Source organism: Heteronotia binoei, chromosome 2, assembly GCF_032191835.1.
Source record: "Heteronotia binoei isolate CCM8104 ecotype False Entrance Well chromosome 2, APGP_CSIRO_Hbin_v1, whole genome shotgun sequence".
In the NCBI taxonomy this organism is placed as follows: domain Eukaryota; kingdom Metazoa; phylum Chordata; class Lepidosauria; order Squamata; family Gekkonidae; genus Heteronotia; species Heteronotia binoei.
In genome coordinates, this window is record NC_083224.1 from 7,383,734 (window position 1) to 7,410,475 (window position 26,742).

A 26,742-nucleotide genomic window follows, 5' to 3' on the forward strand; every position below is an offset into this window, starting at 1 on the left:
GGTGCTCTAGTCTTGGTGATTTGTGGAAGGGGGGACCACAGTGGGAGGGCTTCTGGAGTTCTGGCCCCACTGGTGGACCTCCTGATGGCCCCTGGGTTTTTTGGCCACTGTGTGACAGAGTGTCGGAAGGGATGGGCCATTGGCCTGACCCAATATGGCTTCTCTTACATTTGTATCCCTGAGCTACGGCCCTCCCCCATCACAATCTGGAACAAGATGGGAAATTGAGGGACTATTTTTGCCAGCTCCCGCTGGCCTCCCTTCCCCCAAAGCTCGGCTTCCGCTCCAAAACAACCAGTAGAGGCAAGATGCTAACGAGGGGCTGCCCCCCTCGACATCGGAACAAGGTACACGCTGCTTCGGTAACATCAACAAAGAAGGACAACCAGGCGATATCGTATTTATTTACAGTTGGGCTCGACCAATACATTAAAAAATACTAAGGGATACAGTGTAAAGGAGGAGGAGGAGTATATCCAGCTTTTGGGGGAGGGGGGGAGAACCACCGTTTAGGGGACATTGTCTGCACAATCCTAAAAGTTAATTCAAACCAGAGTTCGTTCGGGGTTCCACTGCAAAAGTCAGAAATCCCACAACCTCCTCTGTCAAACTGTTCTGGGCTGGGGCACTTTGAATGGTGGGTCACAAAGAAACTGAAGATCAGGGAACGGTAAAGGGGGTGCAGGTAGCGGCAAAGAGACTTGCTCGTTCTCTAGGGTCACGGAGACCAGCTTACATACGTGCTCTGTGGGGAAAGAAGGGCCAGACTCCCCTGCAGTCGACTTACGGCGGATGATTTTCATTTAGGTATTCGATTGGATTTCTAAGCTGGCTCAGCGTGGCGTACTGCAGAAGATATATATTTTAAAAGCCCCGGACATCTCACCACGTGATCGGAAACGCATGTCTACTTCAGCGTGCCGCCCAACGGCCAAAGTGATCTTTTCCCAGAATTCTCCTGAATGTGTCAAACCCCCTCCCGCCCCTCATGCTCTCTCCTTTTCACCACAAAGTGGTATTTGTAAGGCAGGATTTCTTACGAAGCGAGTTTTTCACCAGTGGGTGACTGCGTGAGCTGCGCTTTAGACCGGGAAACCGAGCAAGCGCTCCGTTGCAGCTTAAAGAGTGCCCCACGATCTAATTCATGTTATTGTAACAGGGTTTTGTTTTTTTAAAAATCAAAACAAATTTACTTCTGATTGACTATTTCCAAGGTTTTTCTTATTAGAGACGATGCTTTAATCTCAGCTCCTAGTTAAAGGGAAGGTCGGGCTGGCCGGTAGCTTGGGACGTTGACGCCAAGGGAAAGAGACAGAGGTCGATTTGTGCTTGAGGAAACGCGTGTTTCGCAGGCCGTCACCTTGACAACAGCGGCAAACCACCGCTGTACCATACCCACTTCCCAGAAAGAGGGGAAAAGGTGGAAGCCAGTCTCTGAACCACACGTCTCGTTCGCGGAGACCAAAGGTAACGCCGCCGATAAGCTGTATGTGCTGATTTCTAGGAGGATAGGCCTGAACTGGGCTGAACCAGAGACTATGGGGTCATGGGGCAGCGGAGGTTGGAGGAAAAGATGGGTGGGAACCAAAGAGGGAGTCGTTCTCTTCTTGGAAAGAGACTCCTCACGTCTTCCTCTCTTGCATACGGGAGCAGCGGTTCCCAACATTTGAGCTGGGGATTTCTTGGCACTTTAAGCAGCAGAGCTTGCCACAACGGGAGCCTGTAACCTCACCCACACCCAAGGAGCACCCGAGTTCCAAGCAGCCTTTTGACAAGACTCAACAAGGGCTCCATCCGTTTCCAACAGGCCGAGGTCCCCCCTTGTTTCCGTCAATCGTTACTCGACGCGGCCGAGCTTGCCTAGAGGTGCCTGCCGGTATCTGTCCCCGCTGAATTCTCCGGCACATCAAGAGCCTGGCTTCAACAAAGGCGGGAGAGGCTTACTGCTGGTAAGTGCTCCGCAAGAAGCCGCACGTTCGCCTAGTTTCGAAACGGCGCCTTTCTAAAAAAACGGAATAGGCGTCCGCTGGGACGAGCGTGGTCGAAAAGAAGAGACCTCTCCAAACGCCGTGCCCTTGCGCACCTTTTTCGGAGCGTGGATCCGGTGACAGGCTGCTCTGTGCGACGGCCAAAGGGTGATTTTGCCTCGAACTCAAAGCCCGTTTCTCAAAACCTGCGTCCGCTGCGGCCCCGCGTAGAAGAGGAATTAGACGAAGGAGGAAAAAACAAACAACCCCACCGACGAATTCGCTCAGAGAGATGATTCTCAGCTTTCCAAAAAAAAAAATCCCTTCCAACCGGAACAGGCTAAACTTAAAATGCAAAGTTATCTACATGACCTTCCTCAGATTCCATGGAAACGGTGCCGAGATTACATTCCCCCAAAAATTGCAACGATTTTTTCCTTTTCTTTTTTTTTTTAAATTTCTGGTATCCCAACTCCTGCGGGATTTGATTTCCTCAGGAGAACCGGGAGAAAAAAAGAAGAGTTCCGCGCTTCCTTCCTAGGAGGAAGTGGAGAAGGGCGTCTGCTGCTTCCGCTGCACTGCCGTCGGAGGGGCCTTCAGTCTATTTTCACGGCGGCGTAGATCTTGCGCACGAACATGTAGGCTGCATAGAAGCCAATGGTCCCCGTCAGGAGCCAGAAGGAGAGCACCATGAGGGCCGTGTAGCCGAAGTACAGCAAAGAGGGGATGAACTCCACAATGTCCAGCTGGAAGAAGCGGGAGAGAGAGACGGGATGAGGCTGGGCGGGACTCCTCCTCTTCCTCCCTACCCCTGCAAAATGTCTCCCCTTTGGGGGTCCCTTTCTGCCCTTGAGGAAGCCATCAAAAGAGAGCCAGTTTGGTGTAGTGGTTAAGTGCGCGGACTCTTATCTGGGAGAACCGGGGTTGATTCCCCACTCCTCCACTTGCACCTGCTGGAATGGCCTTGGGTCAGCCAGAGCTCTCTTATCTGGGAGAACCGGGTTTGATTCCCCACTCCTCCACTTGCAGCTGCTGGAATGGCCTTGGGTCAGCCGAGCTCTCTTATCTGGGAGAACCGGGTTTGATTCCCCACTCCTCCACTTGCAGCTGCTGGAATGGCCTTGGGTCAGCCAGAGCTCTCTTATCTGGGAGAACCGGGTTGGATTCCCCACTCCTCCACTTGCGGCTGCTGGAATGGCCTTGGGTCAGCCAGAGCTCTCTTATCTGGGAGAACCGGGTTTGATTCCCCACTCCTCCACTTGCAGCTGCTGGAATGGCCTTGGGTCAGCCAGAGCTCTCTTATCTGGGAGAACTGGGTTCGATTCCCCACTCCTCCACTTGCGCCTGAGGGAATGGCCTTGGGTCAGCCAGAGCTCTCTTATCTGGGAGAACCCGGTTTGATTCCCCACTCCTCCACTTGCACCTGCTGGAATGGCCTTGGGTCAGCCATAGCTCTCTTATCTGGGAGAACCGGGTTTGATTCCCCACTCCTCCCCTTGCACCTGCTGGAATGGCCTTGGGTCAGCCATAGCTCTCTTATCTGGGAGAACCGGGTTGGATTCCCCACTCCTCCACTTGCACCTGCTGGAATGGCCTTGGGTCAGCCAGAGCTCTCTTATCTGGGAGAACCGGGTTTGGTTCCCCCCTCCTCCACTTGCGCCTGAGGGAATGGCCTTGGGTCGGCCGTAGCTCTCTTATCTGGGAGAACCGGGTTTGATTCCCCACTCCTCCGCCTGCAGCTGCTGGAATGGCCTTGGGTCAGCCAGAGCTCTCTTATCTGGGAGAACCGGGTTGGATTCCCCACTACTCCACTTGCACCTGCTGGAAAGGCCTTGGGTCAGCCAGAGCTCTCTTATCTGGGAGAACCGGGTTGGATTCCCCACTACTCCACTTGCACCTGCTGGAATGGCCTTGGGTCAGCCAGCGCTCTCTTATCTGAGAGAACCGGGTTTGATTCCCCACTCCTCCACTTGCACCTGCTGGAATGGCCTTGGGTCAGCCAGCGCTCTCTTATCTGGGAGAACCGGGTTTGATTCCCCACTCCTCCACCTGCAGCTGCTGGAATGGCCTTGGGTCAGCCAGAGCTCTCTTATCTGGGAGAACCGGGTTGGATTCCCCACTACTCCACTTGCACCTGCTGGAAAGGCCTTGGGTCAGCCAGAGCTCTCTTATCTGGGAGAACCGGGTTGGATTCCCCACTCCTCCACTTGCGCCTGAGGGAATGGCCTTGGGTCGGCCATAGCTCTCTTATCTGGGAGAACCGGGTTTGATTCCCCACTCCTTCACATGCAGCTGCTGGAATGGCCTTGGGTCAGCCAGAGCTCTCTTATCTGGGAGAACCGGGTTTGATTCCGCACTCCTCCGCTTGCGGCTGCTGGAATGGCCTTGGGTCAGCCAGAGCTCTCTTATCTGGGAGAACCGGGTTTGATTCCCCACTCCTCCACCTGCTGCTGCTGGAATGGCCTTGGGTCAGCCAGAGCTCTCTTATCTGAGAGAACCGGGTTTGATTCCCCACTCCTCCACTTGCACCTGCTGGAATGGCCTTGGGTCAGCCAGCGCTCTCTTATCTGGGAGAACCGGGTTTGATTCCCCACTCCTCCACCTGCAGCTGCTGGAATGGCCTTGGGTCAGCCAGAGCTCTCTTATCTGGGAGAACCGGGTTGGATTCCCCACTACTCCACTTGCACCTGCTGGAAAGGCCTTGGGTCAGCCAGAGCTCTCTTATCTGGGAGAACCGGGTTGGATTCCCCACTCCTCCACTTGCGCCTGAGGGAATGGCCTTGGGTCGGCCATAGCTCTCTTATCTGGGAGAACCGGGTTTGATTCCCCACTCCTCCACTTGCGGCTGCTGGAATGGCCTTGGGTCAGCCAGAGCTCTCTTATCTGGGAGAACCGGGTTTGATTCCCCACTCCTCCACTTGCGGCTGCTGGAATGGCCTTGGGTCAGCCAGAGCTCTCTTATCTGGGAGAACCGGGTTTGATTCCCCACTCCTCCCCTTGCAGCTGCTGGAATGGCCTTGGGTCAGCCAGCGCTCTCTTATCTGGGAGAACCGGGTTTGATTCCCCACTCCTCCACCTGCAGCTGCTGGAATGGCCTTGGGTCAGCCAGAGCTCTCTTATCTGGGAGAACCGGGTTGGATTCCCCACTACTCCACTTGCACCTGCTGGAAAGGCCTTGGGTCAGCCAGAGCTCTCTTATCTGGGAGAACCGGGTTTGATTCCCCACTCCTCTGCTTGCAGCTGCTGGAATGGCCTTGGGTCAGCCAGAGCTCTCTTATCTGGGAGAACCGGGTTTGATTCCCCACTCCTCCACTTGCGCCTGAGGGAATGGCCTTGGGTCAGCCAGAGCTCTCTTATCTGGGAGAACCGGGTTTGATTCCCCACTCCTCCACTTGCGCCTGAAGGAATGGCCTTGGGTCGGCCATAGCTCTCTTATCTGGGAGAACCGGGTTTGATTCCCCATTCCTACACTTGCACCTGCTAGAATGGCCTTGGGTCAGCCAGAGCTCTCTTATCTGGGAGAACTGGGTTTGATTCCCCACTCCTCCACTTGCACCTGCTGGAATGGCCTTGGGTCAGCCAGAGCTCTCATATCTGGGAGAACTGGATTTGATTCCCCACTCCTCCGCCTGCAGCTGCTGGAATGGCCTTGGGTCAGCCAGAGCTTTCTTATCTGGGAGAACCGGGTTTGATTCCCCACTCCTCCACCTGCAGCTGCTGGAATGGCCTTGGGTCAGCCAGAGCTCTCTTATCTGGGAGAACCGGGTTGGATTCCCCACTACTCCACTTGCACCTGCTGGAAAGGCCTTGGGTCAGCCAGAGCTCTCTTATCTGGGAGAACCGGGTTGGATTCCCCACTCCTCCACTTGCGCCTGAGGGAATGGCCTTGGGTCGGCCATAGCTCTCTTATCTGGGAGAACCGGGTTTGATTCCCCACTCCTCCACTTGCGGCTGCTGGAATGGCCTTGGGTCAGCCAGAGCTCTCTTATCTGGGAGAACCGGGTTTGATTCCCCACTCCTCCACTTGCGGCTGCTGGAATGGCCTTGGGTCAGCCAGAGCTCTCTTATCTGGGAGAACCGGGTTTGATTCCCCACTCCTCCCCTTGCAGCTGCTGGAATGGCCTTGGGTCAGCCAGCGCTCTCTTATCTGGGAGAACCGGGTTTGATTCCCCACTCCTCCACCTGCAGCTGCTGGAATGGCCTTGGGTCAGCCAGAGCTCTCTTATCTGGGAGAACCGGGTTGGATTCCCCACTACTCCACTTGCACCTGCTGGAAAGGCCTTGGGTCAGCCAGAGCTCTCTTATCTGGGAGAACCGGGTTTGATTCCCCACTCCTCTGCTTGCAGCTGCTGGAATGGCCTTGGGTCAGCCAGAGCTCTCTTATCTGGGAGAACCGGGTTTGATTCCCCACTCCTCCACTTGCGCCTGAGGGAATGGCCTTGGGTCAGCCAGAGCTCTCTTATCTGGGAGAACCGGGTTTGATTCCCCACTCCTCCACTTGCGCCTGAAGGAATGGCCTTGGGTCGGCCATAGCTCTCTTATCTGGGAGAACCGGGTTTGATTCCCCATTCCTACACTTGCACCTGCTAGAATGGCCTTGGGTCAGCCAGAGCTCTCTTATCTGGGAGAACTGGGTTTGATTCCCCACTCCTCCACTTGCACCTGCTGGAATGGCCTTGGGTCAGCCAGAGCTCTCATATCTGGGAGAACTGGATTTGATTCCCCACTCCTCCGCCTGCAGCTGCTGGAATGGCCTTGGGTCAGCCAGAGCTTTCTTATCTGGGAGAACCGGGGTTGATTCCCCACTCCTCCACTTGCACCTGCTGGAATGGCCTTAGGTCAGCCAGAGCTCTCTTATCTGGGAGAACCAGGTTGGATTCCCCACTCCTCCACTTGCAGCTGCTGGAATGGCCTTGGGTCAGCCAGAGCTCTCTTATCTGGGAGAACCGGGTTTGATTCCCCACTCCTCCCCTTGCACCTGCTGGAATGGCCTTGGGTCAGCCAGAGCTCTCTTATCTGGGAGAACCGGGTTTGATTCTCCACTCCTCCACTTGCAGCTGCTGGAATGGCCTTGGGTCAGCCAGAGCTCTCTTATCTGGGAGAACCGGGTTTGATTCCCCACTCCTCCACTTGCACCTGCTGGAATGGCCTTGGGTCAGCCAGAGCTCTCTTATCTGGGAGAACCGGGTTGGATTCCCCACTCCTCCACTTGCGCCTGAGGGAATGGCCTTGGGTCGGCCATAGCTCTCTTATCTGGGAGAACCGGGTTTGATTCCCCATTCCTACACTTGCACCTGCTGGAATGGCCTTGGGTCAGCCAGAGCTCTCTTATCTGGGAGAACCGGGTTTGATTCCCCACTCCTCCACTTGCACCTGCTGGAATGGCCTTGGGTCAGCCAGAGCTCTCTTATCTGGGAGAACTGGGTTTGATTCCCCACTCCTCCGCCTGCAGCTGCTGGAATGGCCTTGGGTCAGCCAGAGCTCTCTTATCTGGGAGAACCGTGTTTGATTCCCCACTCCTCCACTTGCACCTGCTGGAATGGCCTTGGGTCAGCCAGAGCTCTCTTATCTGGGAGAACTGGGTTTGATTCCCCACTCCTCCGCCTGCAGCTGCTGGAATGGCCTTGGGTCAGCCAGAGCTCTCTTATCTGGGAGAACCGGGTTTGATTCCCCACTCCTCCCCTTGCACCTGCTGGAATGGCCTTGGGTCAGCCAGTGCTCTCTTATTTGGGAGAACCAGGTTTGATTCCCCACTCCTCCACTTGCACCTGCTGGAATGGCCTTGGGTCAGCCAGAGCTCTGGCAGAGGTTGTCCTTGATAGGGCAGCTGCTGGGAGAGCCCTCTCCAGCCCCACCCACCTCACAGGGTGCCTGTTGTGGGGGGAGGAAGGGAAAGGAGATGGTGAGCTGCTCTGTGACTCTTCGGATTGGAGGGCGGGATATAAATCCAATATCTTCATCTACCTCACAGGGTGTCTGTTGTGGGGGAGGGAGGAAAAGGAGATTGTAAGCCGCTCTGAGACTCTTCGGATTGGAGGGCGGGATATAAATCCAATATCTTCATGTACCTCACAGGGTGTCTGTTGTGGGGGAGGGAGGAAAAGGAGATTGTAAGCCGCTCTGTGACTCTTCGGATTGGAGGGCGGGATATAAATCCAATATCTTCATCTACCTCACAGAGTGTCTGTTGTGGGGGAAGAAGGAAAAGGAGATTGTGAGCCGCTCTGTGACTCTTCGGATTGGAGGGCGGGATATGAATCCAATATCTTCATCTACCTCACAGGGTGTCTGTTGTGGGGGGGGAAGGGAAAGGAGATTGTGAGCCGCTCTGAGACTCTTCGGAGTGGAGGGCGGGATATAAATCCAATATCCTCATCTACCTCACAGGGTGTCTGTTGTGGGGGAGGAAGGGAAAGGAGATTGTGAGCCGCTCTGAGACTCTTCGGATTGGAGGGCGGGATATGAATCCAATATCTTCATCTACCTCACAGGGTGTCTGTTGTGGGGGGGGAAGGGAAAGGAGATTGTGAGCCGCTCTGAGACTCTTCGGAGTGGAGGGCGGGATATAAATCCAATATCCTCATCTACCTCACAGGGTGTCTGTTGTGGGGGAGGAAGGGAAAGGAGATTGTGAGCCGCTCTGTGACTCTTCAGAGTGGAGGGCGGGATATAAATCCAATATCTTCATCTACCTCACAGGGTGTCTGTTGTGGGGGAGGAAGGGAAAGGAGATGGTGAGCTGCTCTGTGACTCTTCAGAGTGGAGGGCGGGATATAAATCCAATATCTTCATCTACCTCACAGGGTGTCTGTTGTGGGGGAGGAAGGGAAAGGAGATTGTGAGCCGCTCTGAGACTCCTCGGAGAGGAGGGCGGGATATAAATCCAATATCATCTTCTTCATTAAGGGGCTACTGGACTCTGGCTCCCTTCCCCTAATAAAGAATCCAAGCTGTGCTCTTAGATTTCTGCCACACAAACCAATCTGTTAGAACTGGAGAGGGGATCTCTCCAAGTGCCATGCGACTCCCTCTCTGGCTCTTTCTTTCCCGCCCTTCCCACTCTCTCGGAAGAAGTGTGCAGGAAAGCCTGGAATAAAGTGTTGCTGGTCTTCTTAAAAGAGCTACAAGACTCTCTCTCTCTTCCTGTGGCTCTTTCCTTCCCCCTCTCTCCCCAAAGGGGAGGGGGACTAGCCCTCAGCTAATTGAGGGAAGGGGCTGATCAAAGCCACCCAGTAATACACCGTCTTACAGTTTGCAAAAATATATTACAAGGATTGTGTGCAACACATAATAAACAATACAATATTGATAGAGGCCGGCGGCGCTAAGGCCTTTTAAAGTAACAGAAAGACGTCCCTCGAGATTTTGATGACGTTTCAGTTCCTTCTTCAGTTTTAACGGCTCCGTTGTTTAGGAACCCCTTTCTACATTCTCTAATCAAATTATTAAGCTTCTCATTTTCAGTGTGAACACGGGGCTCTTTCCCAAACTGAAACTGAAGAAGGAATTGAAACGTCATCAAAATCTAGAGAGACGTCTTTTTAAGAAAGTGGCTGCGTTGAAGCTACGCTCCTTAGGAGCGCCCACCTTGTGAATTTCAGTTGGGCTATTTCCAAGTTTGGACTTATATCTATTTATTTGGGGACGGGGTTTTTGACCCCCTTGGGGTTTCTGTTACTTTAAGAGGCCCCAGCACCACTGGCCTCTTTCAATATTGTATTCATAGAATCCTAGAGTTGGAAGGGACCTCCACGGTCATCTAGTCCAACCCCCTGCACAATGCAGGAAACTCACAAATACCTCCCCCTAAATTCACAGGATCTTCATTGCTGTCAGATGGCCATCTAGCCTCTGTTGAAAAACCTCCAAGGAAGGAGAGCCCACCACCTCCCATGGAAGCCTGTTCCACTGAGGAATCGCTCCAACGGTCAGGAAGTTCTTCCTAATGTTGAGTCGGAAACTCTTGATTTAATTTCAACCCATTGGTTCCGCTCCGACCTTCCGGGGCCACAGAAAACAATTCCACACCATCCTCTATATGACAGCCCTTCAAGGACTTGAAGATGGTAATCCTATCACCTCTCAGCTGCCTCTTCTCCAGGCTAAACATCCCAGCTCCTTCAACCTTTCCTCATAGGACTTGGTCTCCAGACCCCTCACCATCTTTGTCACCCTCCTCTGGACCCGTTCCAGCTTGTCTAGATCCTTCTTAAAATGTGGTGCCCAAAACTGAACACAATCCTCCAGGTGAGGTCTTACCAGAGCAAAGTGATACCATCACATCACATGATCCGGACACCAGACTTCTGTTGACACAGCCCAAAACTGCATTTGCCTTTTTAGCCACCGCATCACACTGTTGACTCATGTTCAGCGTATGATCCACTAAGACCCCGAGATCCTTTTTGCACAGACGACTGCTAAGACAAGTCTCCCCCATCCTATAACCATGCATTGGATTTTTCAAACCTAAATGCAGAACTTGACATTTATCCCCGTTAAAATTCATTTTATTGGTTTCAGCCCAGTTTTCCAGCCTGTCAAGGTCATCCTGCATCCTGTTTCTGCCTTCTACTGTGTTTGCAACCCCTCCCAAATTAGTATCATCGGCAAATTTAAGAAGCATTCCCTCTATTCCTTCATCCAAATCACTGATAAAGCTGTTGGAGCAAAACAGGTCCCAGGACACATATTACGATGCGTTGTACACAATCTGTGTAATACATTTTTGCAAACTGTGAGGCGGCGTATTACTTGGTGGCTTTGATCGGTCTACTAATCACACCAAAGTGCCCTTCAAGCAGCAGCAATTGAGGGAAGGGAAGCTCGGCTTGCTCTCCTCTACAAAGCAGAAAACAGGAGAGACGAGGCAAAAGCCAGCTCCGATGCTGGAAACGGGGAGGAGGGACAGAAAGGAGGAAGCAGCAGCCAGCCAGCTGCCCGGGGGCCGAGTGGTTTGACACCCCTGCTCAAGAAAGCAGGATTCTGACCCGGCAGGGGGGAGGTACCAGTACCTTGTTCACAAAATAGAATATTGCGTAGATCAGCACGTAGAAGGCAGATCCCCCGGAGACCAAGAACGTCCTCCACCACCACCGATAATCCTGTGCCAAAGAGAGAAGAGAAAGGCGCTGCAGTGCTTCAGCAAGCTCCAGCCCTCACGCCCCCCCTGTCCCGCCGCAACCCAACTCCGTCGCAGGGCTGGCTGCGCTGACCGAGTCCCTGCTGAAAACAGCTGGGGAAAATGCGACGGTTCACACATTTTTTGTCTTATCTCAGGGAAAGATCTTAAGAGAACATAAGAACCTAAGAGAAGCCATGTTAGATCAGGCCAATGGCCCATCCAGTCCAACACTCTGTGTCACATAAGAACATAAGAGAAGCCATGTTGGATCAGGCCAATGGCCCCTCCAGTCCAACACTCTGTGTCACATAAGAACATAAGAGAAGCCCTGTTGGATCAGGCCAGTGGCCCCTCCAGTCCAACACTCTGTGTCACATAAGAACATAAGAGAAGCCCTGTTGGATCAGGCCAATGGCCCCTCCAGTCCAACACTCTGTGTCACATAAGAACATAAGAGAAGCCCTGTTGGATCAGGCCAATGGCCCCTCCAGTCCAACACTCTGTGTCACATAAGAACATAAGAGAAGCCCTGTTGGATCAGGCCAGTGGCCCCTCCAGTCCAACACTCTGTGTCACATAAGAACATAAGAGAAGCCATGTTGGATCAGGCCAGTGCCCCTCCAGTCCAACACTCTGTGTCACATAAGAACATAAGAGAAGCCCTGTTGGATCAGGCCAATGGCCCCTCCAGTCCAACACTCTGTGTCACATAAGAACATAAGAGAAGCCCTGTTGGATCAGGCCAATGGCCCCTCCAGTCCAACACTCTGTGTCACAGAAGAACATAAGAGAAGCCCTGTGGGATCAGGCCAGTGGCCCCTCCAGTCCAACACTCTGTGTCACATAAGTACCTAAGAGAAGCCCTGTAGGATCAGGCCAGTGGCCCTCCAGTCCAACACTCTGTGTCACAGAAGAACATAAGAGAAGCCCTGTTGGATCAGGCCAATGGCCCCTCCAGTCCAACACTCTGTGTCACAGAAGAACATAAGAGAAGCCCTGTGGGATCAGACCAATGGCCCATCCAGTCCAACACTCTGTGTCACATAAGAACATAAGAGAAGCCCTGTTGGATCAGGCCAATGGCCCATCCAGTCCAACACTCTGTGTCACACAGTGGCAAAAAATTTTTGTGGCTAATAGCCACTGACGGACCTCTGCTCCATATTTTTATCTAACCCTCTCTTGAAGCTGGCTATGCTTCTAGCCGCCGCCACCTCCTGTGAATTCCACGTGTTAATCACCCTTTTATCCGTTCTAACCCGACTGCTCAGCAATTTCATTCAATTTCATTGAATCTTGGTCCACAGCTGAGCTTCTCTCACAGAGCAACGTCCTCTTAAGGCAGGGGGGACAAACTCATTCGTTATGATGGCCGGAGCTGACATAAATGAGACCTTGCTGGGCCGGGCTATGCTGGGTGAGGCCGCGTGTATACCTCTTTAAGATTAGGTAGCGGAGACAGGAACTTTTAAAGCAGTTTGGGGGCTGAATCAGGCCACCGAGCAACTGGAGCTACAAAGCAAAACCTCTATTTTCTCCAGTGGCTGAGGCTCCTCCTTTGGGGTGGAAGGGGGGAGGAATAGCTTGCTTTGCCAGGCTCTCTCAATCGCACAGCAGAGCTACTGAGCCAAACCTCTTCCTTCTATTGGCTGAGGCTCCTCCCCTCCTTATCTCCTGGGGGAGGCAGGAAAGAGCCAGAGCTTCCTTTGCCCAGTTCTCTGGATCCCATGGGAGAGATACATAGAAAGCACCTTTAAGTCCAATGAAGAAGAAGGATACTGGATTTATATCCCGCCCTCCACTCCGAAGAGTCCCAGAGCGGCTCACAATCTCCTTTCCCTTCCTTCCCCACAACAGACACCCTGTGAGGTGGGTGGGGCTGAGAGGGCTCTCACAGCAGCTGCCCTTTCAAGGACAACTTCTGCCAGGGCTATGGCTGACCCAAGGCCATTCCAGCAGGCGCAAGTGGAGGAGTGGGGAATCAAACCCGGTTCTCCCAGATAAGAGAGCTCTGGATGACCCAAGGCCATTCCAGCAGCTGCAAGCGGAGGAGTGGGGAATCAAACCTGGTTCTCCCAGATGAGAGAGCTCTGGCTGACCCAAGGCCATTCCAGCAGCTGCGAGTGGTGGAGTGGGGAATCAAACCTGGTTCTCCCAGATAAGAGAGCTCTGGATGACCCAAGGCCATTCCAGCAGCTGCAAGCGGAGGAGTGGGGAATCAAACCCGGTTCTCCCAGATAAGAGAGCTCTGGATGACCCAAGGCCATTCCAGCAGCTGCAAGCGGAGGAGTGGGGAATCAAACCCGGTTCTCCCAGATAAGAGAGCTCTGGATGACCCAAGGCCATTCCAGCAGCTGCAAGGGGAGGAGTGGGGAATCAAACCTGGTTCTCCCAGATGAGAGAGCTCTGGCTGACCGAAAGCCATTCCAGCAGCTGCAAGAGGAGGAGTGGGGAATCAAACCCGGTTCTCCCAGATAAGAGAGCGCTGGCTGACCTAAGGCCATTCCAGCAGCTGCAAGGGGAGGAGTGGGGAATCAAACCCGGTTCTCCCAGATAAGAGAGCTCTGGCTGACCCAAGGCCATTCCAGCAGCTGCAAGGGGAGGAGTGGGGAATCAAACCTGGTTCTCCCAGATGAGAGAGCTCTGGCTGACCCAAGGCCATTCCAGCAGGCGCAAGTGGAGGAGGGGGGAATCAAACCCGGTTCTCCCAGATAAGAGAGCTCTGGATGACCCAAGGCCATTCCAGCAGCTGCAAGCGGAGGAGGGGGGAATCAAACCCAGTTCTCCCAGATAAAAGAGCTCTGGCTGACCCAAGGCCATCCCAGCATCAAGTGGAGGGGTGGGGAATTAAACCCGGTTCTCCCAGATAAGAGAGCTCTGGCTGACCCAAGGCCATTCCAGCGGGTGCAAGTGGAGAATCAAACCTGGTTCTCCCAGATAATAGTCCGCACACTTAACCACTACACCAAACTGGCTCTCCAGTGCTAACTTTTAAAGCATGTTTTAAGTTTTTATGCATATATATATTTGTGTTTGTCTGTGTCCTTTATAAAATGTATATCTCTGCTACCTAATCTTAAATAGGTACACACACGGCCCGGCCAGACATGGCCTGGCCCATCAAGGTCTCATTTATGTCAGATCCGGCCATCATAACAAATGAGTTTGACACCCCTGTTTTAAAGGACACAGACAAACACAAGTAAAGGGTTTTCTTAAAGCATGCTTAAAAGATTAGCACTTGTTGGTTTTAAAGGTGCTTTTTTTGAATCTCTCCCGTGGGATCCAGGGAACTGGGCAAAGGAAGCTCTGGCTCTTTCCTTCCTTCCCCAGGGGGCCAGGAGGAGGAGGAGCCTCAGCCAACGCAGGAAATTTTGCTCTGCAGCTCCTGTGCGATTGAGCAAGCCTTGCAATGCAAGCTGAGATGCAGAAGGAAGCGAGAGAGAGGGAGAAGGAAGCAGATGACAGCCAGTTGCTCCTGGGCCGGCCAGATTTGGCCCCTGGGCCGTAGGTTTGACCACCCTGTCTTAATGCATCATTTTTTTAAACATAGAGGAGAAAAAAATTCTCAAAGAATGGAGCGCCCAGGCCTCAAGGAACTTTTAAAGGGCCACCCTATGTCTTTCTCAGCAGGCACAGTGTTCTCTGTGAGAACATAGCTGTGGACCAAGATTCTGAAACCGGACCTTTTCCATCGAATCCTGGTCAGCGGAATGGATATTTTTATCCCCATGAGTAGCACCATCAGAGTCTTTTCTGTGTAGCCCCCTGGAGAATTTGTAACAGAATTCTGGGGAACAGTTCTGATTTATGGAAGTACGGACTTGGGGAGTATGTTTGTATATTTTTGCCGGGTGTAATTTCTAATCGAACTATTGAAAGTTCAACGTTTACTGTGTATTTTGATATATAATATCAAAATACACAGTAAGCGATGACCTTTCAATAGTGTCTGGTTGATATTATTATATACTATTACATGACTAAGGGCCCTGTGGCGCAGAGTGGTAAAGCAGAAGTCCTGCAGTCCTAAGCTCTGCTCACGACCCGAGTTCGATCCCCGGCGGAAGCTGGGTTTTCAGGTAGCCGGCTCGAGGTTGACTCAGCCTTCCATCCTTCCAAAGTCAGGAAAAGGAGTACCCAGCTTGCGGGGGGGGGGGGCGGAGTGTAGATGACTGGGGAAGGCAAGGGCAAACCGCCCCGTAAAAAGTCTGCCGTGAAAATGTCGTGATGTGACGTCAACCCAGAGTCGGAAATGACTGGTGCTTGCACAAGGGGACGACCTTGACCTTTTATTACATGGCTAAGTATTCTCTCGGCTTGACTTCGCGAACGAAGATTTAAGAAGGGTGCAGTAGTCCACGTCTGCTGCAGGCTCGCTGGTGGCTGACAAGACCAATGAGGGACAGGCAGGTCCGGCCACAGTAGCTGCAGGGAAAAGTCTGATTCGGGGTTGGTGCTGTAGCAGTGCGATTCTTCCTCAATCTGGCTAAGTATTAGTGAAGACTGTAATGTGCAATTTCCTGGGGGTTTCCTTTGCTGGAGCCTGATTACCCCCAGGACCCTGTGGGCTTGCTTTTTAATTCTCTGTGAACCTGGCTGTACTCAGCAATGGACCCTCCCCACCTCCAGGACTCTTTTTTTGAGCAGGAACGCAGTGCCAGCTGGCTTGGTGTCAGGGGGTGTGGCCCAATATAGAAATGAATTCCCGCTGGGCTTTTTCTACAAAAAAGCCCCGTGTGAAACAATGGTGGCATTACAGGGTGTGGCCTAGTATGCAAATGAGGTCCCGCTTGGCCGCTTCTACCAAGAAAGCCCCGTGTGAGACAATGGTGGCATCAGGGGGTGTGGCCTAATATGCAAATGAGTTAATGCCAGGCTTTTTTCCCACCAAGAAAGCCTCGTGTTGAACAATGACGACATCAGGGGGTGTGGCCTAATATGCAAGTGAGTTCCTGCTGGGCTTTTCCCACCAAGAAAACCTTGTGTCAAACAATGGTGACATCATGGGGTGTGGCCTAATATGCAAATGAGTCCCCGATGGGCTTTCTCTAGGAAAAAAAAGCCCTGTGTTAAACAATGGTAACATCACGGGGTGTGGCCTAATATGCAAATGAGTTCCTGCTGGGCCTCTTCTACAAAAAGCTCTGTGTTAAACGATGGTGGCATCGGGGGATGTGGCCTGATATGCAAATGAGTTCCTGCTGGGCTTCTCCTACCCATTCTGGTGTAGTGGTTAAGTGTGCAGACCCATGTCAGTCAGGCTTCCGGCCGGGCCATGGGACGGAGACGGTGCTGGTCGCCTTAGTGGATGACCTCCAACGGCAACTGGATCGAGGCGGCGTTGCAGTGCTGATGCTGTTAGATCTGTCGGCTGCATTTGATACAGTCGACCATCGGCTACTGACGCGCCGCCTCGCCGACATTGGGGTTGAGGGGTCGGCCCTGCAATGGCTTTCCTCCTTTCTCCTAGGTCGGGGACAGAGGGTGGCTATTGGGGGAGAACGATCCCGGAGGCGCACACTGGATTGTGGGGTGCCTCAGGGAGCAGTTCTCTCCCCGATGTTGTTCAACATCTATATGCGCCCCCTCGCCCAGATTGCCCGGCGGTTTGGGCTGGGTTGCCATCAATATGCAGACGACACCCAGCTCTATCTGCTAATGGACGGCTGGCCCAACTCCGCACCAGGGAATCTCGACCGGGCTTTACAGGCTGTCGCGACATGGCTCAGGCTGAGCGGGCTGAAGCTGAACCCAGCGAAGACAGAGGTCCTGTGCGTGGGCCGCGGCGCCCTGGGAAGGGAAATAGCTCTCCCGGCCTTCGACGGTGCGCTATTGAAAGCAGCGCGCCAGGTAAAGAGCCTAGGTGTTTTACTGGAGCCTTCACTATCAATGGAGGCCCAGATAGCAGCCACTGCCAAGTCAGCATTCTTCCATCTGAAGCGGGCAAGGCAGTTGGCCCCTTTCCTCGAGCGCCGGGACCTCGCAACGGTGATCCACGCAACGGTCACCTCAAGACTAGACTACTGTAATGCCCTCTACTTGGGGCTACCTCTGTGCCGGACTCGGAAGCTGCAGCTAGTGCAGAACGCGGCGGCCAGGCTGTTGTTGGGACTTCCAAAACGGGAGCATATACAGCCGGGGCTACGTGAACTGCACTGGCTGCCAATTATATACCGAGTCCAGTACAAAGTGTTGGTCGTTACCTTTAAAGCCTTATATGGCCGAGGACCCACCTACCTGAGGGACCGTCTTTCCCCATACGAACCCCAGAGAGCACTGAGGTCAGTCGGGAAAAATCTGATGACCATCCCCGGGCCGAAGGAGATTAAACATCAGAGCACCAGAGTACGGGCATTCTCGAGTGCGGCTCCTACTCTGTGGAACCGACTCCCCGAGGAGGTGCGGGCCCTGCGGAACCTTGAGCAGTTCCGCAGGGCCTGCAAGACCGTCCTTTTTAAACTGGCACATCCGGACTGTTAGGAAGATCAAGAATTAAGGAGCCGCCAATGCGGTCTGAAGATTCACACCGCAGAATAATTATATCATTGAACTGGTTTTTAATGTTAGTAGTTTTATTGTTGATGTTTTATATTGTTGGATTTAAATGTTTTTATAATATCACTGTATGTTTTGTAATATGCTGTTAGCCGCCCTGAGCCCGCTAAGGTGGGGAGGGCGGGATAGAAATAAAAAATTTATTATTATTATTATTATTATCTGGGAGAACCAGGTTTGATTCCCCACTCCTCCACTTACACCTGCTAGCATGGCCTTGGGTCAGCCATAGCTCTGGCAGAGGTTGTCCTTGAAAGCCAGCTTCTGTCAGAGCTCTCTCAGCCCCACCCACCTCACAGGGTGTTTGTTGTGGGGGAGGAAGGTAAAGAAGATTGTGAGCCGCTCTGAGACTCTTCGGAGTGGAGGGCAGGATATAAATCCAATATCTTCTTCTTCTACCCAAAAGCCCTGCGTTAAACGATGATACCATCAAGCGATGTGGCATAATATGCAAATGAGTTCTTCCTGGGCTTTTTTCCACCAAGAAAACCTTGCGTCAAACAATGGTGACATCACGGGGTGTGGCCTAATACGCAAATGAGTTCCCGCTGGGCTTCTCTACAAAAAGCTCCGCGTTAAACAATGGTGACATCACGGGGTGTGGCCTAATATGCAAATGAGTCCCTGCTGGGCTTCTCCTACCCAAAAGCCCTGCGTTAAACGATGGCGCCGCCAAATGATGTGGCCTAATATGCAAATGAGTTCCTGCTGGGAGTTTTCTGCAAAAAAAGCCCTGTGTTAAAAAATGGTGACACCAGGGGGTGTGGCCTGATATGCAAATGATTTGCCGCTGAGCTTTTTCTACCAAAAAAGCCCTGTTCACGCCTGGTGGCATTCGAACTCCTTGCAGAAGTCAAGTTCCAACCTCTGCTGCAAAACCAGGAGCCCCCCAGCCCATTTCCCTCCTCCCAGGCCTCCCACCGGCCTCTTACTTCGGCACACAGCTGGAAGTACACCATGACGATGCTGATCTGGGAACAGGAGACCACGAGGATGATGAACACCAAGAAGAGGAACCCGAAGAGGTAGTAGAACTGGTTCTCCCAAATGGCCTGGCCCGGAAACAACAGAAAGAGGGGAAAAGTTTGAAAAACAGGCATTTAAAAGGGCCACAAAGGACAAACAGCAAACAATCGTGTATCTGGCCTCAAGTAGCTCCTTATAGCCCAGTGAGATTTTCAGGGCACCAGCTTACAAGAGTCGAAGCTCCCTTCCCCAAACGGGTATCTGATTAAGGGAGGACTCTCAAGAGGGGATTGAGTAAACATCTGGAGCAGAGGTCCATCAGTGGCTATTAGCCACAGCATATTGATGGAAGTCTCTGTCTAGGGAAGATACTCTGTATTCTAGGTGCTTGGGGGGGGGCGAGGCACAGTGGGAAGGCTTCTAGTGTCCTGGATCCACTGGTGGGCCTCCTGATGGGATCTGGAACCATTCCATGGCAGCCATTTTGGGGCTGGCTCCCCCTCTCCTGTGGTAACCATTCCATGGCAACCATTTTGAGGCTGGCTCCCCCTCCTGTGGTAACCATTCCACGGCAGCCATTTTGGGGCTGGTTCCTTCCTCCTGTGGTAACCATTCCATGGCAGCCATTTTGGGGCTGGCTCCCCTGCTCCTGTGGTAACCACTCCCCCCCTCCTGTGGTAACAATTCCACAGCAGCCATTTTGGGGCTGGCTCCCCCCCTCCTGCGGTAACCATTCCATGGAAACTATTTTGGGGCTGGCTCCCCCCTCCTGTGGTAACCATTCCATGGCAGTCATTTTGGTGCTGGCTCCCCCCTCCTGTGGTAACCGTTCCATGGCAGTCATTTTGGGGCTGGCTCCCCGCTCCTGCGGTAACCATTCCATGGCAGCCATTTTGGGGCTGGCTCCCCCCTCCTGTGGTAACCGCTCCATGGCAGCCATTTTGGGACTGGCTCCCCCCCTCCTGTGGTAACCATTCCATGGCAGCCATTTTGGGGCTGGCTCCCCCTCCTGTGGTAACCGTTCCACGGCAGCCATTTTGGGGCTGGCTCCCCCCTCCTGTGGTAACCATTCCATGGCAACCATTTTGTAGCTGTGCCCACCACGCGGCATCAGAATTCCCAAGACTCAAAAAAGTTGGGAACCCCCATTCTCGGCACTGTCCCGTTGAAGGTTTGCAGTGAGATCCCGAAAAAAAGTTGAAAGGCTGATGCTTACGCTGAAGATGAAGAAGAGCTCGATGAACATGGCCCCGAAAGGCAGAATCCCAGCCATGAGGATCCTGGGAAGCAGAGAAAGAAAAGGCAAGCCCGTTTACTCGGGGAACACACTGGAAGCACTCCGAGCTCTTCTGGCGGAGCAGAAGCAACATACCTTTCGGGCCAATCGCCCGCAAAAGCCCACCCAAGCCCGGGCGCGTTTCCCCAGCCACTCACCCGACGAATCTGTTCATGTACCACCTCTGCTCTGGTATTTGCCTGGGGATCTGATTGGTCCGAACAGGATTGTCGTAGGGCTGCTTGCGAAACCCAAAGTAGTAACCCAGGTAGACGAGGGGCAAGGAAATGCCGAACCACATACACAGCAGGGCCACCATGGTGGGGAAAGGAACCTGCAAAGACAGCCCGGATCTCAGGATGCCCCTTTGTAAATTAGAGAGAAACCCTGCCCTCCACGATCTTGTGAGAACCGAACGCGTTCTCGGGGTTTCTTTTAAAGAGATACAGAATTGAGAGAGGGGAAATTAAGCTATTAGGGGGCTTGAGAAGAAGACGACTGCAGATTTATACCCCGCCCTTCACGCTGAATCAGAGTCTCAGCGCGGCTTACAATCTATCTTCTTCCCTCACAACAGACACTCTGTGAGGTGGGTGGGCTGAGAGACCTCTGACAGAAGCTGCCCTTTCAAGGACAACTCATATGAGAGCTACGGCTGACCCAAGGCCATTCCAACAGGTGCAAGTGGAGGAGTGGGGAATCGAACCTGGTTCTCGCAGATAAGAGAGCTCTGGCTGACCCAAGGCCATTCCAGCAGCTGCGAGTGGAGGAGTGGGGAATCAAATCTGGTTCTCCCAGATAAGAGTCTGCACGCTTAACCATTACACCAAACTGGCTCTCACTACACCATGCTGTCTTGCAGCAATGAGGATCCTGTGAATTGAGGGGGAGGTGTTTGTGAGTTTCCTGCATTGTGCAGGGGGTTGGACTAGATGACCCTGGAGGTCCCTTCCAACTCTAGGATTCTATGATCCTGTCAGTTGCCCTGGGCTTCACATTTCTGTGAAGAGGGAGGGCTTCTTCAATTCTTTTATGTCCTCTCCCCAAAAGATTGCTCATGGTCTTCCAACTTGCATAAAGATTGAGAGATAAAACCACAAAGGCTGGAGAAAAGAAGTCCAAGTGCCGGCTTTGTGCGGAGGAGGGCAAGGCAGCGAGGAGGAGGAGATGATACGCACCGCTCCGGAGGAGTGCTTGCCCCAGATGAAGCAGTTCAGGATGAAGCAAATCCCAAAGACGACTCCCGGGTACAGCGTGGCGGTCTGTAAAAACATACATGAACATATGAAGCTGCCATCTACGAAATCAGACCCTCCTCGGTCCATCAAAGTTGGTATTGTCTATTCAGACTGGCAGCGGCTCTCCAGCTGATGTTTTTCATGCCTACTTGCCTGGACCTTTTAAAGTTGGAGATGCCAGGGATTGAACCTGGGACCTTCTGCTTACCAAGCAGATGCTCTGCCACTGAGCCACCCACCCTCCCTCCCCTGCTCTCCAGGGTCTCAAGCTGAGGTTTTTCACGCCTCCTTGCCTGGACCCTTTTTAGTTGGAGATGCTGGGGATTGAACCTAGGGCCTTCTGCTTACCAAGCAGAGGCTCTACCACTGAGCAACCCTCCCTCCCCTGCTCTCCAGGGACTCCAGCTGAGGTTCTTCACGCCTACTTGCCTGGACCCTTTTTAGTTGGAGATGCCAGGGATTGAACCTGGGGCCTTCTGCTTACCAAGCAGAGGCTCTACCACTGAGCCACCCTCCCTCCCCTGCTCTCCAGGGACTCCAGCTGAACTTCTTCACACCTACTTGCCTGGACCCTTTTTAGTTGGAGATGCCAGGGATTGAACCTGGGACTTTCTGCTTACCAAGCAGATGCTCTACCACTGAGCCACCATTCCTGAGAGGAGGAACACCCAGGACTGAAGCCGTTCTCTGCCACAAGGCGGCAGCTCTGGGCTAGAGGACCAGGCAAGGCCGAAGGGACCCTGGAGCGTGCGCAGCATGCAAATCATCAGTCCGAGAATCTCACTTAAACAGGTCTCTGGGCCTCAGAAGGCACAAGAAAAGGCAGTGCTGAGCATTCCGGACTCCTTGGCAATGTAGCCCAACGCTGCCCACCCGTCCGCCCATATGGAGTACTGATTATTATGTAGTCCTGAACAACTCAATTCCATCTGCCCGGCTCAAGGACTTTAATAGGATTATTTATTTTTTTGCCGTCTTTTAGTTGATTGAAATTGGATAGCTGTTTTAAGATGCTTAACGGTTTCTAATGTTTTAACTTTGTTGTTAGTCGTCCCGAGTCCCCTGGCAGAGAGGGCAGGACAGAAACCCCAAATAACAACAAGAAGAACTGCAACATCAACAATAATGGCTTTTTTGCAGCACGACTTCCTTTGCCTATTAGGCCACACCTCCCTGATGCAGCCAATCCTCCCAAGATTGTACTAAGAGCCCTGTAAGCTCTTGGAGGATTGGCTTCATCAGGGAGGTGTGGCCTAATTGGCAAAGGAGTTCCTGCTACAAAAAAAGCAACAAAAACACTCAAACTATTAGCATAGATCCAAGAGGGCAGCCATGTTCAAGCCACCTTCAAGAGGGGTTTAGATAAAAATATGGAGCAGAGGTCCATCAGTGGCTATTAGCCACAGTGTGTGTGTATGTATAAAATTTTTTGGCCACTGTGTGACACAGTGTTGGACTGGATGGGCCATTGGCCTGAGCCAACATGGCTTCTCTTATGTTCATGTTGGTCTGAAGCCATAGAACAAAGCAGTAGACAAGCGGCACGTTTAAGACCAACTAAGTTTGATTCAGAATGGAAGCATACGAAAGTTTACAGTCTGAATAAAACTTAGTTGGTCTTAAAGGTGCCACTTGTCTACTGCTTTGTTCAAACCATGAGCACTCGTTGGACTTAAAGGGTGCTTTCTTTGTATCTCTCCAGTGCGATCCAGGGAACTGGGCAAAAGAAGCTGTGGCTCTTTCCTTCCTTCCCCCAGGAGACCGGGAGGGGGAGGGGCCTCAGCCAACAGAAGGAAGAGAGGCTTGGCTCAGTTGATTTGCTGTGCAAAGCAAGCTATTTCTCCCCCGTTCCTCCCCAAGAGAGGAGCTTCAGTCAAGGGAGAAAACAGAGGCTTTGCTCTGTCGCTCTGCTGTGCGATTGAGCAAGCCTGGCAAATCAAGCTGTGATGTGGAAGGAAGCGAGAGAGAGGCAGAAGGAAGCAGATGACAGTCAATTGCTCAGGGGCCTGATAGGAGCCCTCTGGGGGCCTGATTTGGACCCAGGGCCGCAGGTCTGACACCCCTGCACTAGACCCCTTCTTCAGGCTGACTAGTGAACAAAAAAAAAGGGGTCAGTGATGTTTAGAAGAGGCCTGAAGTTCATCCCAGTTCTGACACCTGTTGGGCCTAATGAAGAGAGAGAGAGAGAGAGAGAGAGAGAGAGAGAGAGAGAGAGAGAGAGAGAGAGAGAGGGAGGCCTCTAGTGCAGACTGACCTGGGTCAGATCATGCCTGGAGCTCTCAGAGATGCACTCTGGGCTTCTGCTGAAGCTGAATCGCCAGCTTTGCTAAAACCAAGACCAGCCATTTTTTCCCACTTGACCAGGGGGCCTTCGAACTGCCCTAGGGTTGCCAGCGCCAGGTTGCAAACTCCCTGGAGACTTTGGTGGTTTCCCACCCAAGTACTAACCAATGTTCCCTCTAAGCGGCAGAGTCTTGTGAGCAAAAATTCTATTTTGCGAGCTGCTGGCATTAGCGTCACAGGCTCCTGCATCAATTATTGGGCTCTGGGGTCATTTTTCCTGAGCCAAGACAAAAAAATGTGTGAGCTGTAGGCAAAAATAAAAAATGGAGAGCTACCCTTGGCCACCCCTGTCCTCTATCTTCTCCCCCTGCAACAGACACCCTGTGAGGTGGGTGGGGCTGAGAGGGCTCTACCAGCAGCTGCCCTTTCAAGGACAACCTCTGCCAGAGCTCTGGCTGACCCAAGGCCATTCCAGCAGGTGCAAGTGCAGGAGTGGGGAATCAAACCCGGTTCTCCCAGATAAGAGAGCTCTGGCTGACCCAAGGCCATTCCAGCAGCTGCAAGTGGAGGAGTGGGGAATCAAACCCAGTTCTCCCAGATAAGAGAGCTCTGGCTGACCCAAGGCCATTCCAGCAGGTGCAAGTGGAGGAGTGGGGAATCAAACCCAATTCTCCCAGATAAGAGAGCTCTGGCTGACCCAAGGCCATTCCAGCAGCTGTAAGTGGAGGAGTGGGGAATCAAACCCAGTTCTCCCAGATAAGAGAGCTCTGGCTGACCCAAGGCCATTCCAGCAGGTGCAAGTGGAGGAGTGGGGAATCAAACCCGGTTCTCCCAGATAAGAGAGCTCTGGCTGACCCAAGGCCATTCCAGCAGCTGCAAGTGGAGGAGTGGGGAATCAAACCCGGTTCTCCCAGATAAGAGAGCTCTGGCTGACCCAAGGCCATTCCAGCAGGTGCAAGTATAGGAGTGGGGAATCAAACCCGGTTCTCCCAGATAAGAGAGCTCTGGCTGACCCAAGGCCATTCCAGCAGCTGCAAGTGGAGGAGTGGGGAATCAAACCCGGTTCTCCCAGATAAGAGAGCTCTGGCTGACCCAAGGCCATTCCAGCAGGTGCAAGTGGAGGAGTGGGGAATCAAACCCGGTTCTCCCGGATAAGAGACCTCTGGCTGACCCAAGGCCATCCCAGCAGCTGCAAGTGGAGGAGTGGGGAATCAAACCCGGTTCTCCCAGATAAGAGAGCTCTGGCTGACCCAAGGCCATTCCAGCAGCTGCAAGTGGAGGAGTGGGGAATGAAACCTGGTTCTCCCAGATAAGAGAGCTATGGCTGACCCAAGGCCATTCCAGCAGCTGTAAGTGGAGGAGTGGGGAATCAAACCCGGTTCTCCCAGATAAGAGAGCTCTGGCTGACCCAAGACCATTCCAGCAGGTGCAAGTGCAGGAGTGGGGAATCAAACCCGGTTCTCCCAGATAAGAGAGCTCTGTCTGACCCAAGGCCATTCCAGCAGGTGCAAGTGGAGGAGTGGGGAATCAAACCCGGTTCACCCAGATAAGAGAGCTCTGGCTGACCCAAGGCCATTCCAGCAGGTGCAAGTGGAGGAGTGGGGAATCAAACCCGGTTCTCCCGGATAAGAGAGCTCTGGCTGACCCAAGGCCATTCCAGCAGGTGCAAGTGGAGGAGTGGGGAATCAAACCCGGTTCTCCCAGATAAGAGAGCTCTGGCTGACCCAAGGCCATTCCAGCAGGTGCAAGTGGAGGAGTGGGGAATCAAACCCGGTTCTCCCAGATAAGAGAGCTCTGGCTGACCCAAGGCCATTCCAGCAGGTGCAAGTGGAGGAGTGGGGAATCTTACCCTGTTCTCCCAGATAAGAGTCCGCACACTTAACCGCTACACCAAACAGCAGGGTCACTTACGCAGAAGGCCCCTTTCTTCCACCGATGGCCCTTCAGCGTCCGGTATAATCTGCCAGCAGAGAATCCGCCGAAAACCCTAGGGGGGGGGGGTCAAGGACGAAAGGGAAGAGGTCAGATCTCCTACTGGCCGTTGGGTACAGGCGCGACGGGCACAGCGTCAGAGGCCTCACCTACCCCATGAACATGAAGAGGAAGCAGGCTGTGGTCATCAGGGCACCGCGGCTGGAGGGAGACAGCATCCCCAGCATGGCCACAACTGCAAGGCAAAGCAGGGGGAGGGTTGGAAAAAAATTTTTTTGTTTCTTTCTTTATCAGATTTATATCCCGCTCTCCCCCGACAAGCTCAGGGAGGCTTAAGCCAGTTTAAAAACAGCAGCAATTTGCAAACATATTAAAATGAGATCCATAAAAAAAACTTCCATGTATATTACAAAATCCAAGATGGCAACCTATAATATTTCCAATGCTATAACAACCTCAAAAAAGGATATTACGGCATTGGAAAAAGTGCAGAAAAGGGCAACTAGGAGGATTCAACGTGTGGAACACTTTCCCTATGAAGAAAGATTAAGACGCTTGGGGCTCTTTAGCTTGGAGAAATGTCGACTGCGGGGTGACATGATGGAGGTTCACAAGGTGATGCATGGGATGGAGAAAGTTGAGAAAGAGTTCCTTTTCTCCCTTCTCTCTTCCCTGTAGGTGGCCCTCCAGAGGAACTGGTTGGCCGCTGTGTGAGGCAGGATGCTGGACTGGATGGACCCTCACTGGTCTGATCCAGCAGGGCTCTTCTGATGCTCTTATGAAGGCCTCAGCCTCTCTGCCCTGTTGTTGACCCTCCAGAGGAACTGGCTGGCCACTGTGTGAGACAGGAGGCTGGACTAGATGGACCTCTGGTCTGATCCAGCAGGGCTCTTCTGATGTTCTTATGAAGGCCTCAGCCTCTCTGCCCTGTTGTTGTCCCTCCAGAGGAACTGGTTGGCCACTGTGTGAGACAGGAGGCTGGACTAGATGAACCCTCACTGGTCTGAACCAGCAGGGCTCTTCTGCTCACTGATGGAGCAGAAGTCCATCAGTGGCTATTAGCCACAGTGTGTGTGTGTGTGTGTGTGTATATATATAATTATTTTTTTTGCCACTGTGTGACACAGAGTGTTGGACTGGATGGGCCATTGGCCTGATCTAACATGGCTTCTCTTATGTTCTCATGAAGGCCTTGGTCTCTCTGCCCTATTCTTGGCTCTCCAGAGGGACTAGTTGGCCACTGTGTGAGACAGGACACTGAACTAGAGGGATCCTCAGTGATCTGATCCAGCAGGACTCTTCTGATGTTCTTATGAAGGCCTCAGCCTCTCTGTCCAGTTGTTGGCCCTCCAGAGGAACTGGTTGGCCACTGATTGAGACAGGAGGCTGGACTAGATG

At 52.8% G+C, this 26,742-nt stretch overlaps 1 protein-coding gene across 1 annotated transcript in view; it reads right to left on the reverse strand.

The window, feature by feature from the left end:
• Positions 1-384: 384 nt before the first annotated feature.
• TM9SF4 (transmembrane 9 superfamily member 4) overlaps positions 385-26,742 on the reverse strand; it is a 67,672-nt gene continuing 41,314 nt past the window's right edge. The window contains exons 11-18 of the mRNA XM_060230531.1: positions 25,498-25,579; positions 25,324-25,399; positions 21,070-21,153; positions 20,050-20,225; positions 19,832-19,895; positions 18,582-18,701; positions 10,982-11,071; positions 385-2,713 (exon numbers count right to left, since the gene is read on the reverse strand). Coding sequence (XP_060086514.1) covers positions 2,564-2,713; positions 10,982-11,071; positions 18,582-18,701; positions 19,832-19,895; positions 20,050-20,225; positions 21,070-21,153; positions 25,324-25,399; positions 25,498-25,579 — 842 coding nt within the window. The 3' untranslated portion in view covers positions 385-2,563. The remainder of the gene's footprint in view (positions 2,714-10,981; positions 11,072-18,581; positions 18,702-19,831; positions 19,896-20,049; positions 20,226-21,069; positions 21,154-25,323; positions 25,400-25,497; positions 25,580-26,742) is intronic.